General features: G+C 43.5%; 1 protein-coding gene across 1 annotated transcript in view; it reads right to left on the bottom strand.

Moving 5' to 3' along the window:
- Window positions 1–16,607, bottom strand: part of ANTXR1 (ANTXR cell adhesion molecule 1) — a 258,189-nt gene extending 241,582 nt beyond the window's left edge. Inside the window, exon 1 of the mRNA XM_019970429.2 lies at window positions 16,113–16,607. Coding sequence (XP_019825988.1) covers window positions 16,113–16,264 — 152 coding nt within the window. The 5' untranslated portion in view covers window positions 16,265–16,607. The remainder of the gene's footprint in view (window positions 1–16,112) is intronic.
- Window positions 16,608–16,940: the final 333 nt, after the last annotated feature.

Genomic DNA, 16,940 nt, shown 5'->3' with positions numbered 1-16,940 from the left:
ATCAGGGAAGTTCTATCAAATTGTCGAGTGCTTCTTCTGGATTATTCTTTAGCAATGCAAATTATCTGGTATACTGGATATCTATTTTTGTCATTCATTATTTATCATTTTCTCTCTCATCATCTTTGTGTAACTCATTTCCTATTCAACTTATAAGAACTTCTCAAACATTCCTTCATCCTTCATTTTCTGCATTGTCAGTTCTTTACTGCTTCTCAGGTGGCTTTATGACTTTACATTTTTCTGTATTATTTTATATTTCCTCAACTGTTTTAGGTCCCTTTTCTTCTCCTTTCATATTTTATCACCTAACAAAGTTCTTATTTTATTTAATGTCACTGAAATCATAAAACATATGGTGCTAAAACTAACTTCTTTTGCTGTTGAAAATTCTTTCCATAGACATGTTCTTCCACCTCAGGAATTTTGTTACATCATTTATTTTCAGTTGTTAAAATCTTGTAGGCCCTATTTTCATCTTTCAATGTGGGAAGGTATAACTGGGTCTCATATTTGCCATATATATGGCAATGTCTTGAACTTGCAAACTTCTCTAAAAACTAAATCTGGGGAACAAATATCGTATGATGTTGCTTATATATGGATTCTAAAAAATAAAAAAGGTACAAAAGAACTTATTTATAAAATGGAAGTAGAGTCATGGATGTAAAAAACAAACTTCTGGTTACCAGGGATAAGGGAGGGGAGGGATAAATTTGGAGACTGGGATTGACATACACACACTTATATATAAGATAGTTAATAAGAACTTGCTGTATAGCACAGGGAACTCTACTCAATACTCTGTAATGGGCTACATGGGAAAATAATCTTAAAAAAAAAAAGAGTGGCTATATGTATATGTATAAATGGTTCACTTTGTTGTACACCTGAAACCAGCACAACATTGCAAATCAACTATACTGCAATGAAAAAAAAAATTTTTTTTTAAGAAAAGAACTTAGTTTGGGGGAAGGGAGTTGGCCTTAATAGCTAAAGTAAGCTTATGTTATTGTTCCATCAATTAGGGGAGAGTAGGGAATGGAATAATTCTTCATCGTTTTTCACAAAGGAATCTCATCCTTGCAAAGTTAGTGTGTTTGTTTTGGACAGGGCCACATCAGTTCCAGCTTGCCATATGTTGGGCTTTTGGACCTGATGTCTACTCCAAGTTCACACTGCTGTATCTGACCTCATTCCTGATCCCTACTGCATCCACATAATCAAAGACAGGACTGCCATTTCCCTGGAGGCCCAGGATATGTGGGAAGGACTCAGCAATGCTGGAGGGAGTCACTGTCATGAAGATGCCCGGTGTTCGTGCGCTCTCTCTTTTGTGGCTTCTTTTCCCCTCGACTGTCCCGCACAGATGCCTCTGGGTGATACTGATGCCGCAGGGTAGCAGGGCTCCGTGGAGGTGGCCTCTGTTCTTCTGATGTCACAGTCTTTCCTTCAGACTCACTTCCAGATTTGCGATTGTTCTTGAGGCTCCTCCAGAACCCTCCTCTACATGTTTTTCTAACTTGGCAACAGGACTGAAAGCAGACCCGGCTGGACCTCCTGCAAACTCAGCTCACCTGCTTTGTTCCTAGTGGAATTTCTTACGAGGGTGTTGGAGGTCAGTGTGGCTGTCCTCCACGCAGGTGGCGGACACGCAGGCGTCCTGCGTGGACCTGACGCAGGCTTCCCCGGATGCCTTCTGAAGACTTTCAGGGGATGAAACAGTTTTAGATGATGGTCGGGAAGGCAGTAAGAAGCTAACTGTCTGTGTTCAGCTTCTTTTTCAGAAGTCATCAACAAACTTTCTTTCCTTTCTCATCTCAAACTAAGCCCCTGAGTTCATTCAACCTTAATTTCTGCATTTATGAGGTCCTGAAGCAACACTTCCAAAAGTCACCAATGCCTTCAGCATAGGACCTTTCTCGGTTCTTTCTTGCTGGATATATTTGTAGTATATATAAATAAAAAAGATATGTATTGATGCAGCAAAATGATTTTTGAATGCATGGTAGGTCCTTTAGAATCCAGAAGATTAATTACAGAACAACATGCACTAAGTACTTACTAGGCAGCAGGTATTGTGCTGAGCACTTTACATTCATTGCCATTTAATTATGTGGTGGTTTAGTCCCTCAGTCATATCTGACACTTTTGATGCCCAATGGACCGTAGCCCGCCAGGCTCCTCTGTTCATGGGATTTCCCAAACAAGAATACTGGAGTGGGTTGCTATTTCCTTCTCCAGGTGTTCTTCCTGACCCAGAGATCAAACCCGTGTCTCCTGCATTGCAGGTGGATTCGTTACCAACTGAGCCACCAGAGAAGCCATTTAATAATAGCTAGCACTTAATGAGCACTTCCTGTGTGTGGGCAGCATTCTGCTCTGAGCACAACCCTATGTGATAATACTATTAGGTCCCTTTTCACAGATGAGGAAACCTAGTTCACAAAGAGAATAAGTAACTCATTCAAGGGCACACAAGTGAGTGGTAGGGTTGGGATAAGGACCCTAGAGTCCATGCTCTTAGTCCAAACACTACTCTCCTCCAGTCTTTCCAGTGTTTAAGCCTGTACTCCTAACACCTGTGCAACACTGCCTCCCCATGGAGGGAGGAAGCATACGATTACAATTCGTAGTGTTAGGCTGCTAAGTTAGCGAGAAGTACTGCAGAAGTTCCACACATTTTTATGAGAATTTGGGAATGGGGATGCCAGGGCAAGGTTAAAATTGGTGTACTTGAGTGGAATCAGAAGTGCCAAACTGATTGCCCATTTTAATGGAATAAGGTGTATCAGAGGATTCACCTGTTGGGCCTTCAATCCTCTTGTGTTCCTTTGATAGTGTCTTTTATGACAGTCAATAATCAGGATGACCATATAATTTAAAATCCAAACTGAAACACTTTCAAGAGTAAACTAGGAAGCCACTAATAATTATACTGGGACAAGCACAGGCGAGGAATGAACTGGAATGTACCATCCATTTACTTATGGTTAGATTATGGCTATCCAATGGCATTTTGTACTTCCTTTGACCTTATATTGCTTATTATTGTGACTGGAGTGTAGTTGAGTTAGGATATTTCTTTTTTGTAAATTTTCTATATAGTTTCCATAAACTTGATATTTGCATTATCTTTTATGGTGGCTCAGATGGTAAAGAATCTGCCTGCAATGTGTGAGACCCAGGTTCAAATCCCTGGGCCGGGAAGATCCCCTGGAGAAGGGCATGGCAACCCACTCCAGTATTCTTGCCTGGAGAATTTCATAGACAGAGGAGTCTGGTGGGCTACAGTCCATGGAGTCGCAAAGAATAGGACACAACTGAGTTCCCTTGGACTGCAAGGAGATCCAACCAGTCCATTCTGAAGGAGATCAGCCCTGGGATTTCTTTGGAAGGGCTGATGCTAAAGCTGAAACTCCAGTACTTTGGCCACCTCATGCAAAGAGTTGACTCATTGGAAAAGACTCTGATGCTGGGAGGGATTGGGGGCAGGAGGAGAAGGGGACGACAGAGGATGAGATGGCTGGATGGCATCACTGACTCGATGGACGTGAGTCTGAGTGAACTCTGGGAGTTGGTGATGGACAGGGAGGCCTGGCATGCTGCGATTCATGGGGTCGCAAAGAGTCGGACACGACTGAGCAACTGAACTGAACTGAGTGACTAACACAACATTTTATGTAAATAATGATGGTTAAGATTCTGATCATAATCCTTTTGCCAAAAGGTGTTGGTGAAGTCCTGTTCTAGGTGATTCCTACAGGAATGAGCTGTATATGGTTAAGCAGCAGGGTATGAGGAAAAGAAGATAAGGCCACTGAATGAGACCTCAGAGGACACACACCAAGGGTTATTCTTCTCCATGCCTTGATAATGGACCCCTCTGCTGCTTACTATGTGATATGAGCTGTTACAGGGTTGAGAGACTCTGAATAAAGAACAAATGTAGAATGAAGATGATATGTAAAGAGATGACTGTTCTCAATTTTTCTGTACCACTGTGAGCCCACAGCTAGTGACGGGAAGGGAAGAAATGCCAGTATCATCTCAAAAGTTATGAGGGTATCACCTATACAAAGATGGAAATGGTGATGAGGTCACTAAAGCTAAAGGCAAGAAAGAGCATGGGGTTAGTTCAGGGAACTGCACACCAACAGTTTTGTTGGAAATTGTAAGGGTGTTGGGTGTGGTAAGAGATGAAACTAAGGGCAACACATAGTAATCAGAGCAAAAAAGCTCTAGAATCCCTTGCTAAGGAGTTCACATTTTATACTGAAAGAACTTGGGGAGTATTTAGAAGTTGAAGGAGTGGGGGAGATGAAAAGATCAACTTGGTACCAATGTCAAGACTATAGAGTAGTGTGTACATGCTCAGGTGTGTTGACTCTTAGGAACTTCATGAACTGTAATCTGCCAGGCTCCCCTGTCCACAGAATTTTCTGGGTAAGAATATTGGAATGAGTTGACATTTCCTACTCCAGGGAATCTTCCTGACCCAGGGATCCAATCCATGTCTCCTACATCTCCTGCATTGTCAGGCGGATTCTTACCACTGAGCCACCTGCAAAGCCCCAGGGGGAAAGGTTAAAAAAAAAGAGGAGGTAAAGAGACCAATTTAGAGAACATTTCCATGAACTGGGTGGGAAATGGCCTGAACTAAGGTAATGATAGGGCTTCACTGGTGGCCCAGATGGTAAAGAATCCGCCTGCAATGCAGGAGACCTGGGTTCAATCCCTGGGTTGGGAAGACCCCTGGAGGAGGGCATGGCAACTGACTCCAGTATTCTTGCCTGAAGAATCCCCATGGATAGAGCAACCTGGCATGCTACAGTTCATGGGGTTGCAAAGAGTTGGACACGACTGAGCAACTAAGCACAGTACAGCAAGGAGATGACAAAGCAGAGATGTGGGAGCAGACACTGCCAGGCTTTGGCGTATAAGAGGATTCATCCCAGCCTTTTGGCTTACGTGGTTAGATCTATGGGTGATGCTGCCCCCAAGACTAGGAACGGAGATGATGATTTTAGGGGGAAAACATCTAGTTCGTCATCCCTCCACTGAAATTCTCTCTCTCCTGGCCTCAGTGGTAACAGTTCTTAGCTGTTTCTCTTCTAACTGTTCTGGTGAATTCTTCTCACCTCTAGTTAATGGAGTTTCTTCTTTGGCCCAGACATTCCTTTTGGCAATTCCTCGAGGTTGGACCCTGGCCATCTTCCTCATTAAATACCACCTCTCCTTGACATTTTTTAACCCTGATATTATCTTGATATTATCTCCATATTATTTATTATCATATCCATATTTTCATCTACTACTCTTGGGCTGACAACTCTCAAGTCTTTTTTTTTTTTTCCCCAGTTACAGGGTATAAATCCAACTGCCTACTCAATACCTTCACCCAAATGTCCTACGTGTTCAGACTCCACATGTCCACACCAAACTCCTCTTTTCTTCTGAAACCTACTCCTTCCCCTCATAGCTCTTTCTTCTCACTCACTCACAGCCAACTGCTCATCAAGTCCTGGTACTCCACCCTACAAAGTCACTCAATTTCATTTGTTCTTTTTTTCCCATTTCCCCCAACATAATTCCGTAACCTACTGTTGATATGAAAAATCCTGCTCTTCCCAGATTCTTTTTCTGTCACCCTCACTGTCATGCTTACATCACAAAGAGTATGTGTCATTTCACCTTCTTGTGTTGCTCCTTGGGCACTGATGTTTTTTTCTTTACTTTGTCACCTGGCAAAACCCTGCCTGAGGTTCAAGTCCTGGATCCGGTTACCTTCTCTAGAAAATCTCCTAAACCTCTCTAATCTCAATCAAAATTCATTATTTCACCAACTCTGTTTCCCTAGCCCTTTGTCTCTTCTGCTAAACTGTGAAATCCTTTAGAGCCAGGAACATGTCATAGGCATTTTGTAATCTGATACATTTAGCAAAGTTTGATAAATACTGAATGGAACTGATGTACTCCTTACCCTAGACAGGAAGTCCAATTTATAATCTAAGGAGATGTCTTTTGTTAGAGGAACACATCCATTTCCTCTAGGGGTAATTACCACCATTACCACCACCAGCATCACTGTCATCACCACGACCACCACCACGACTGCTACATCATCAATAATACTATAATCATTATCACCTCTACCATCATCATCAATACCATCATCACCATCACCACCACCAATACCATCATCAGTAATACCACCACCAATACCATCATCACCACCACCACCATCACATCATCAATAATACCATTATCTTGATCACACTACCATCACCATCAATACCATCACTGTCACCATCACCACCACCATCACATCATCACTATCACCACTGCAATCACCATCAATACCATCTTCACCATCACTGTCGCCCCCTCTACCATCATCCCCATCACCACTGCAATCGCCATCAACACCATCTTCACCATCACTGTCGCCCCCTCCACCATCATCCCCATCACCACCACTGTACTGTCACCACCATCACCACCACCATTATCATCATCTAGGACACTCACATACCAAATGCTTCATTAAGGGTTTTAATTGAATATTATTTAATCTTCAGGATACTTCTGTGAGGCAGTAGTTTTAATACCTGTTTTATTAATGAGAAGACTGAGGTTCGGAAAGGCTAAAAAATTTGTTCAAGTCATACAACTTAGTAAAAGGTTGAGCTGGTATCTAAAGCCAGAAATGCCTGATTCCAAAGTCAGCTTTCTTAACCTCTGTGATTAGTCCAGTTCATGCCCCTGAGGAACTGGGGTATGTTTCCTGCCTGGAATCTTGACAGAAAGGGAACAAAGGATTGTCCTAGAAAACACTACGGCCTCCATGTGTATGCACACACGCAGGACCTGCCAACACAGCAGGGCAAAGCATGGCTTATTTGTGACCTTGGCTCTTCCTTCGCTATATCATGTTGAGCCTTCCATACCACCATCTAAAGTAAGAACTCTGCTTGGCATTCAGTTATCAGGTGTCTGCTTCCTTAGCCACATCCGCATGAGAGAGGAACAAGGCCATCACTATAGGACAGCTTTTCTGGTCTTTCTGTTCACTCTCATGATTTATTGTGGGAGGGAAAGAACCACATCACAATCACTTGGGAAATTTTCCAAAAGATACAAGCCTGCCCTTGACCCTTAAGGTTCTGATCTGGTCCCTAGTTGAGAACCACTGGTTGAGCACATTCATTTCCAAGGTCAGCAGTTTCCACTGGCCCTCTGGTTCCTCCTGTAGATAAATGCTCTTCCTCATCAGATGTAGTCCTACGATGCCTAAAATCAGTATCACTGGCATGCCTTGCTCTACCTGCTTTCTTTCAGTCAGGAGTTCTCAACCAGGGTGGTACCACCTCAAGGAAGGCATTTAGGGATATATGTAGAGGTATTTATTTATTGAGTGTCACAATGACTAGAAGCTCACGGCATTTACAAAGGAATGATCAGAAATGCTAAGCATCCTACAGTCCCTCTCAGTGAAGAACTGTCCACTGAAAATGGCAATGACACCTTCACTGAGAAACACATTTGGTTGGAACCCAGATACTCTTGATTCAAGGTCGGAATTAGCCTCTGCAACACACAGCATCCTCTGAGCCTGGCTGCCTCAGTGTTCCAGGGGCTGCTCTCCCCTGGTGTACAGGGGTGCCAAGTCGCTTCCATTGCAGCCAACACTCTGCGACCCTACGGACTGTAGCCCACAGACTATTCTGTCCATGGGATTCTCCAGGCAAGAATGCTAGAGTCAGTTGCCTTATCTCTTCCAGGGGATAGTCCCGACCCAGGGATCGAACCCTTGTCTCAGGCATCTCCTGTATTGGTAGATGGGTTCTTTACCACCAGCATCACCTGGGCATCCCGCTCTCCCCTCACAGCTTTTCAAATTCCCTCATAGTCCACAAACTATGAACAAAGGGATTCTGAGCTTCTGAATACATTCATGTAATACTTAGCTATCAGGGAAACATGTCTCATCTTCATTTCTACTTTCTATTTAGTCTAATTTAATCCCGTGCCCACTGCACTGAATTTTTCATGTAAAGAATGGGAGCAATGGGCAAGGAAGGAAAAGAACAAGAGGCCATCACTGCCACACAGGCGGATTTGAACTGTCGTGTCTGACTGTAATTCCAGGTTGATGAACATATCTAAGACATGGATCAACACTGACCCTGGACCAGAAGTCTTATCCTTATATCCTCTCCCAGGGACTACTCCTTTCTTGCTTACTCAGGCAAAAGTAGTGTATAGTTAAAGGTTTATAGTAAAGACTTTTCATGCCCACCCATATCTGGCTTTCCTCTCCCTTTAGAAAAACAGGAGGATGGTATTTTTCCACACCCTATTTGTTGGTTTGGTGGTGATGGCAGTGGGCCTTCCAGGTGGCTCAGTGGGTAAAGAATCCACCTGCAATGCAGGAGATGCAGGAGACATGGGTTTGATCCCTGGACTGGGAAGATCCCCTGGAGGAGGGCATGGCAACCCACTCCAGTATTTTTGCCTGGAGAATCCCATGGACAGAGGAGCCTGGTGCACCATGGTCCACAGGGTCCCAAAAAGTAGGACACGACTGAAGCTACTTGGCACGCACACCTGCGTGTGTGGTGATGGTAGTGGTAGTATTGATGGTGCGATGGTGGTGGTGATGTTGAGTAGTCACGTGACTAGTTCTGACCAGTGGGTTGTGAGTGAAGGATGCATGTCATTTCACATGTCTACAGAGTTGAATTTCCCTTTCCCATCAGATTCAATCTGGACAAATCATTAATTTATTGGCAGTGCTCCAGCCAGAGACTCTCCAGCATTTCCTTCCTTTGCAGCAATGATGGTAAAAGCCAGTACTGAGGAATTTGCACCAGTCTAGCTTCCAGGATAGCACCCTGAGCAGAGCCCCTGTTGCCCCTCACCAGATGTGTAGCAGAGACAGAAATTACAAAGATTTATACCTTTGCTGTTTTGTGTCACTGTGATTTGGGGGATTTTTTGTTACCATGGCATACCATAAACTGCACTGACTGAGTCAATGTTCTCCTGCATGCTTAGATTCTTTTCATCTCTGTGCATAGATCGTGAGTCAGAGATGCCTGGATTTGAGGCTGATTTCACCACTTACAATGACCTTGGCTAACCTTGCTAAACCTCAGTTTCCTCATGTGTCAAATAGTGATCATGGCCTTATGTGGTTATAAAGGAGATAACTAAATGGGATCATACAGGCAAAATGTTTACACAATGCGTGGCAGGTAACATGGACTCAGTACACTTACTTATTTCTTCTCCTTTTTGATCTAAAATTGACTTTACCTGCATGCATGGTAAGTCACTTTATTCGTGTCCAACTCTTTGCGAGCCTATGGACCGTAGCCCGCCAGACTCCTCTGTCCATGGGGATTCTCCAGGCAAAAATACTGCAGTGGGTTGCCATTCCCTTCTCTGGGGGAATCTTCCTAACCAGGGATCGAACCTGTGTCTCTTATGTCTCCTGCGTTGGCAGACATGTTCTTTACCACTAGCACCACCCGGGAAGCCCAACCTAACCTGCCCCCCGCCCCAAATCCTCATTAGAGCCTTTAGCTTTGCCTGCCTGGAGTCCTTCTAATGTCCTCCTACCTAAAAAGCAAATAGCTTTGGACTGCTTGCTGTTTTCTTCCATTCCTTGCAGCCTCCAGGACAGGACAGTGTTGACAACAGGTATTGTCACCTGTACTTTTACTGGAGCACACACCTGTGATCAGACTTGAGAACAAATCTATGCCAAATGAATGAAAGAATCAGCTCTTCCAGATGGAAGAAATCTAATCACTATTTTCAGTACAAACGTGGTATGTCTGGGAAACACATCAGGAAATAGCCAAATACCCACTTGGTCTTTTGTTGCCCAGTAATCACTGCAAGAGGCAAAATACAGTCTCTGGACATCATATCAAAAATAGACACATGGTCTAAATTCAGTTCAGTCGCTCAGTTGTGTCCAACTCTTTGCGACCCCATGAACCACAGCACACCAGGCCTCCCTGTCCATCACCAACTCCAGGAGTCCACCCAAACCCATGTCCATTGAGTCAGTGATGCCATCCAACCATCTCACCCTCTGTCATCCCCTTCTTCTCCTGCCCTCAATCTTTCCCAACATCAGGGTCTTTTCAAATGAGTCAGGTTTTCGCATCAGGTGGCCAAAATGTTGGAGTTTCAGCTTCAACATCAGTCCTTCCAATCAACACCCAGGCCTGATTTCCTTTAGGATGGGCAAATCCTATTTGCATTTGTGTGACAGCCAAGTCTCACTAAGGGATGCCAGAGTTTGCTCCTGGACTGTTGGGAGTCCTACAGGATTTGAAGATAATTGCAGGTTATCTCAGGATGGGTGCCTTCCTCCAGCACTCCTGGATTCTATTCTCAGCTTGACACTGAGTTTTACCAGGTCTCCACAGATAGAGGTAATTACTTGGCAGGCCCAGACAGAAGCACAGAATAAAACAAAAGAGTTCTGCCCTATTTATTTTGAACCATAAGCCAAACCTTCCAATTTGCAAGCAGTTCTACCAACTGTTACCTGACCTGATAAGACCTCTCCAAAACTACAATTCTTTCAATTAAGGAAGAATAATGAAAAACCATCAAATCCATCTTGATATCAAAAAGAAGACATTCCAAGGCCCTGAAAAGCTTTTTTCCCTGATGCTTCTCAGAATTATTACTGTATCATTTTCAAGGTACCTTCTAATGAACTCTGTCTTCCTTATTCAGAGTCAAGTTTGCATTTTCATTACTGGAAGTCTTCTTCCAAAGCACTTCTGAAAACAAGCTACATCTGTGAGTTTTAACATGTCTACAGAGTTGAATTTCCCCTTTCCACTGGATTAAATGTGAACAAATTATTAATTTATCAGATCTTTAAGGGCATTATAATCAGAGGTCCTTAGAGTCCTGCTACCCATCAGGTAATCCCCAGACCTCTGGAACATCTCCATGGGCTGCAGAGGGTTGGAGACCCTGAAACTTTCAATCAATTTAGAACTGCTTTAACAGCAGAGCAGTAGCTCCTCAATTAAGTAACCTTAGTTGCCTTATGCACCATCATTTCCTGAAACTCTGATGCAGGGATTTTTAATTCCTGGAATCTACCCAGTCGTATTGCCATGTGCTTCTCATTATGACCCAACTGCACAGGGCAATGATGAGTGGAAAGAGCTGGGCTGAGAGTCAGGAGCAGACAGCATCCCAGCTTTGTCATTATCTAATCCTAGGTCCTTCCACAGGTCACTTAATCCAGTGGGTTGACCAAGGTTGAACAGTTTTCTCATCAGTAAATTAGACACTAGTGCGTTTGCCCTAGCAACCAAGCAAGGTTTTCTCTGGGGCACTTGTGAGACGGTGTAAGTTTTAGGAGACTTTCGTTTTGACTCTAAAGATTTCTTTTGTAAGTTAGTAGCTGGGAATCCAGAACATGGTGTGGTTCCCAGTCTAATGTTATAAAAATCCATTTAATGACTGTGTCTCTGAAGTGTAACACATAGGAAGGGTTCTACAGAGCATCACCACATGTGACCACCCAATTTTGGATGCTGGGGTTGGACTTGCATGAGTGGCAAGACAGGGTCCCTTTGTATGGGGAAAAGAGGAAGAGAAAATTGGTGCTGAACAGAAAAGACGTCGTGGAGGGAGGAGCTGGGGAGTTCTAATGGGGAAGGAGCCCACACAGTGAGCCTGTAGAGGGTCTTTGCAAATGTAAGGATTTGTTGGGTGACAGGCTGTGGCTTTAGGAAACCCTGTAGGTCAACTATTCAAGGCTTACTGCCATCCTCCAGCTCACTATCTCCTCCACTTCTCCTGCCCCACCCCACTCAACCATTCTATTTTTGAAATCTGTAGGGCACACATGAATATAGCCAGCACTTCCCCAGACTCACGATGGAGAGTCCATTTTTTCCACTTAAGTGACTAACAGCTCTCTATAAAACAGACCAATATGTGATATATAAATATCTAGTGTAATAACAGAAGAGCCCTGCAAGAGAGGAAAGGTCCACGCATGTCCATGGGTTGGCCAACTGGGTGCACTAATCTTAGAGGGCCCTCTGGGAGATTTAAGGTGGCTAGCTGCTCCTTGACTGTTTTCCTCTGGATAAAGTCCTTCCAAATCTGACTTTTCAAATCCCTGATTGAATTCCCAGCAGTCTACTTTTCCTGACTGTAACCAGAAAAGCATGCTTGAATGAACATAAAATTCCATCATATAAAGCCTTGTGAAGCCCAGTCCATCAGCTCCGTGGCCAAAGCCACTAATAATGCCCTATTGTGTTACTGTGGTAGTCTAGGTTATCATTATGAAGTCTTTGCTTCTGGTTGAGAAAACATGACGTTCCATTAAATGTATAATCTGGGTTTCTTCCAAGCCAGAGGTGCATTCTGCTTAAAGCTGAAATGAGCTGAGGTTTAATGTCACAGAAAAGAAGAGAACCATTCGCTGGGAAAAAAGGGAGTTGAGGGGTGGGGAGAAGAATGGTGAATCTACTGCCTTGTGAGCCACTGGTTTCAGCCTCTACAGTGTCTTGTCCGCCAGAGGATCTGAGAAGCCCAAGGAAAAAAAACTCATCAGCACTCTTTCCCTTTGCAAGCTGTAGTGGTTGGGTGCTGGACAGCACTTTCTGGGGAGGTACTTTCTAGGACAAAAGACCATGTCTTTAGGGACCAGCTGGGGGACTGTTTGCTATCACTGGCTTGTGGCCCATCCCCCAGCTTTGGGTTCCACAATCCCATAAATCAGCTCGAATCGAGATGGCAAACTGGAATTGCATACGCTTATCATACCAAGTTCTAGCAACTTTCTCATTCAGCACAAAAATGTCCCTCTCTTCAAGCAATAAGACAACTAAAAGAAGTCAGAGGAGTCCACCTCCATGTAAAGGTAGGTACCTGTAAAGGTCTCCCCACCATTTTTTTCCCAGAGCATTTTTGGGTCCTCAACATTGCCAAGGACCCTATGGTGTATTTAGAAATGTACTCCAGGATTAGACATGAAAGCAAATCCTCTATAACTGTGAGGGGCTTGGAGTTCAGCACTCTGGTTAAGAGAGTCCCCTCACACTTGAAGTGACTTTTTAAAAACTCAAAATAACTTATTTTTGTTGAATATGAAAGTACTATACATTCATTGTAGAAAAATTTGAAGATTCAGAAAAGTGTAAAAAAAGAATTTTAAAATTCTACTTTCTACAGACAAATACTATTACATATTGGGTAAATAAAGACACATGTGTTTAGCATTTTTTACAAAGGTAGAAACATAGCGTATAATGTTTGGTAATTGTATTTTCCCTTAAGAGTATATTATGTGCACTGTGTTTCTCCTAAAAATATCTTACATGCATGTATAACATGTGTACTCAATATCATGTATATACCACGTCTAACTTATTAAAGCCTCTGTTGTTGTACATTCAGATAATTTTCAGCTTCATTATCATAAACAGCACAGCCACGAACATATAGGCACTCTTTTCTGACTATCTTGGAGTTTTCCTTTGATACATGTTGCCATGCTATCTTCTTGTCTATGCTATTCAAAATAATAGACACATATGGCTACTGAAATTTATATTAAACTTAAATAAAATAGAAAGTTCATTTCCTCAGTCCCACTGGACACATTTCAGGAGTCCATACCCACATATGGCTAGTGGCTACCGTACTGGAAAGCACAAAAAGAGAGTATTTCCATCATCACAGAAAGTTTTACTGGAGAGCACAGACCTAGAGAGACCAAACCAAATGTATATTTTCCTTATAAGATATGACAACGGCCCTCATTCCCACAAGTTAGCCAATGCTGAATATTACAATTCTTTAAAAATCTTTGCCAACGTAATAAATATTACATCTTGTTTGATTTTCCCATTTCTTTGCTAGGGAACTTGAACTTTTTTGTTTATTACCTTTCATAATTTTTTGTGATTTATTCATATAGTAAGCCTGTTTTCTACTGAGATGATCTTTTAAAAACTGCTTATTACATTTTAAGGTTACTCTATAGAGGCGAATTTATGTTGCAAAAGTTTTTGTAACTTGTTATCTTTTATTTGTGGCATTTTTTTCGCTTATAGACATGTCAGATTTTAATATATTTAAATCTTTTTGCAGTTTTCTTTATTGTTGCTACTGTTTTTAAAGCTCCAAAGTTAAGATTACAGTAATACTCATTAAGTTTTCTTCTAATTCTTTCAATACTTCATTTTTCAATTAAATGTTTAACATTAAAATCTTTAATTCTCTTGGAATTTATCTTGGTGGTGGTGGGGGGGGTAAAGAGTAAATCTAAACTTCTTCTTTTCCTATGGACCAACCATTTGTTCAAGAACCATTTTTTAAAAAGCCATCCTGTGTTTTATTAATTTGCCTCACAGTACATTTTAATATTTGGAGATATAAGTATTCATTATTCTTTTTCCAAAATGTTTTAGCTCTTAATACTTGTTTTTTTTTTTTTTCTCTAAGATAAACCTAGAATCATTTTGCTAAATTCCTCTCACCAACAAAATTCTTTCAGAACTCTGATTTTAAAGTTTAATTCAATCTATAAGGTAATTTGGAAAGAGTTTGATAAATCTGCAATGTGGAGTTGTTCCATTCCAGGACATGGTGATTCTGTCCATTTTCAAGCTTCCTGTATGTTCTTCTGAACTGGCTTTAAAAAAAAAAAAAAAGGCAAAATGATGGGCATCTGTGTTTTCAGATGGTCTGAATCTGTGAGCTGGTGATCCCAGCCGCTAGAAGTAACAAAAGAAATTCCATTTCTTAGCACTGGAGTATATTTTCAGTATCCACCTTCTCATAAATCTGCAGGAAAGAGATCTCCCTTTTCATCCAAAGAATCTGGAGTTCAAAACAGCCTTTACGGAAAAAAACCAAACTCCAGGGGCAACTGCAAAGCACATTTGGTGTCTAGCTGGCCAGCTTGCTTTGCAGGACTCTTTTTCCAACTCGCAAATACTTTCCAGTCTGTGAAACTCATGTCCCCTCCACTGTACCAGCAAGCGTCCCGTCCTGGCAGCGGGGCGCTCACACGACGCTAGTGAGCACTGATCTTCGCTGAGGGGCTTTTTATTGTTAAAGCTGCTTTTTAGTTGATAGCAGGCAACTTCCTTGAATGACTGTGGCTTGGCAAGTCTACGGGAGATTGGGCAGAGTTCAGTTCTCCCTTGAACAGTCCTGAAGCCTCATCCATTTTTGCAAGAAAACCAGGGCTCCTGCACTTCCCTGGTAGCCCACCAGTCAAATCGCCAAGAACTTGACTTCGCCTGCATCGGGGTTTCTCAAGCCCAGAGGGAGGAGAAATATACCCGCAGGGGACTTTTGGCAATGTCTGGAGACATTATTGTCTGTCACCACGGAGAGACTAGTGGGGGTTGGGGAGTGGGGTGGGGGACTTTATGGAGCGGGTAGTACCAGCATCTACAGGGTAGCGGCCAGGGATGCTCAACATTCTACAACTCACAAAACATCCTACAACTCACAAGACGTCCCCACAACAAAGAACTCCCTAGCCTCAAACTTAGTGAAGTGGAGAAATTCGCCTTATATTTCCACGAAGTGCCCAGTCTGCCTACATTCTATGATGAGGAACCAGGGAAAAGGAATATGTAGGGCAGCGTTTTTAAACAAGAGACGATTGGCTTTTAAAAGCCCACGCCGCTTACTTTAGACGTGCCTGAACGTTGTTCTACCTCTCCTAAGTCAGCTTTTCTCACCAAGGATTCTAAAGCAAATGGAAAAGGTTCACAGAGAGGTAGTAGGTCAACAGCATCTTTACACTCCCATCCTCAAACTCAGGCGCCTCGGTCGCCGGAAAGCAAGGCAGAGAAGAAGCTGTCTGGAGAACAAGCAGCGACGCCTGCCCGTCCTGCTCCTGCAGCCGGGAAGGATGGGGACGCGCGCTCGGTCCACAAAGGCGCAGAGCTGGGGCCAGCGCCACCTCCCGCGGCCCCTCTGGGTCCCTGGAGATGCGCGCCTGTCCCAAAGCCACCCTGCCAAGGAGCCCAGCCCGGGTAGAAAGCATCATCAGCTTAGCCTAGGGTGGAACAACTCACGGCACTTACTTGTCCAGAATGAAGTACAGGTCAAATCCCCCGTAGCAGGCTGGACCCCCTTCCTCCCTGCGTCCCCCTTGCCCGGCGCAGATGAGCACAAAAGTGGCCAAAGAGAGACACTTGAAGCCAATGCCCAGGGCTTTCTGCTCCACGGTGGCCATGACCTGCAGCCCAAGGGAGAGGGTATGGTCCTCTCCTCCCCACGCTCCTCGAACTCGCCAGGACCCTCAGGGGCGCGCCATCCGAGGGGCCCTCCTCTCGGGCCCTTTATTCCCCCTCGCTCTCCCGAAAAACTCCCCGGAAGCAATTGTCTGGAGGAGTTCAAGGTTTTCCTTCTGGTTTCCGCTACGATTCTGTTTCTAGGTTTCGGGTTTCAAGAATCCCAATACTGTAGTCCGCTTTTTTTTAAAGGGGCTGCTCCTGACTCGGGCCGGCGGGCCGCTCGGGAGGCAGCGCTGAGGTTTTGCAATTGAAGCAGTTCCGTCCTGACTGTTCTTTGTCCCAGATTTTAAATATTTTGGGGTGGGTTTTCAAATTGTTCTTGGTTGGGGGAGTGCTTACTCTTTTCTCCCTCCTTTCAACCCCCCCGCCCCTTTCATATTTTGATGAGGAAAGAAAGTTCAAAGGGTGCCACCTTGTGGCCAAGGACGGCGAAAGCACTCTTGCGCGTTCTAGGGAGCCTGGCTGTGCACGTTTCTTATTCCTTCTTTTTTCTCACGCATCTTTTCTTTCATTCTCCATTTTTAGTTCTTCCTCACTCGCTAGCCTTTTTATCCTTGTTCTTTCTTTTCCTGTTCTACGTCCGCTGATAAGGTCCATGTAAGCAATTGGTGAGAA

Source organism: Bos indicus, chromosome 11 (genome assembly GCF_029378745.1).
Source record: "Bos indicus isolate NIAB-ARS_2022 breed Sahiwal x Tharparkar chromosome 11, NIAB-ARS_B.indTharparkar_mat_pri_1.0, whole genome shotgun sequence".
Taxonomy (NCBI): Eukaryota; Metazoa; Chordata; class Mammalia; order Artiodactyla; family Bovidae; genus Bos; species Bos indicus.
The sequence above is the reverse complement of the archived record's forward strand: the minus strand, read 5'-3'. Positions and strand labels throughout refer to the sequence as shown.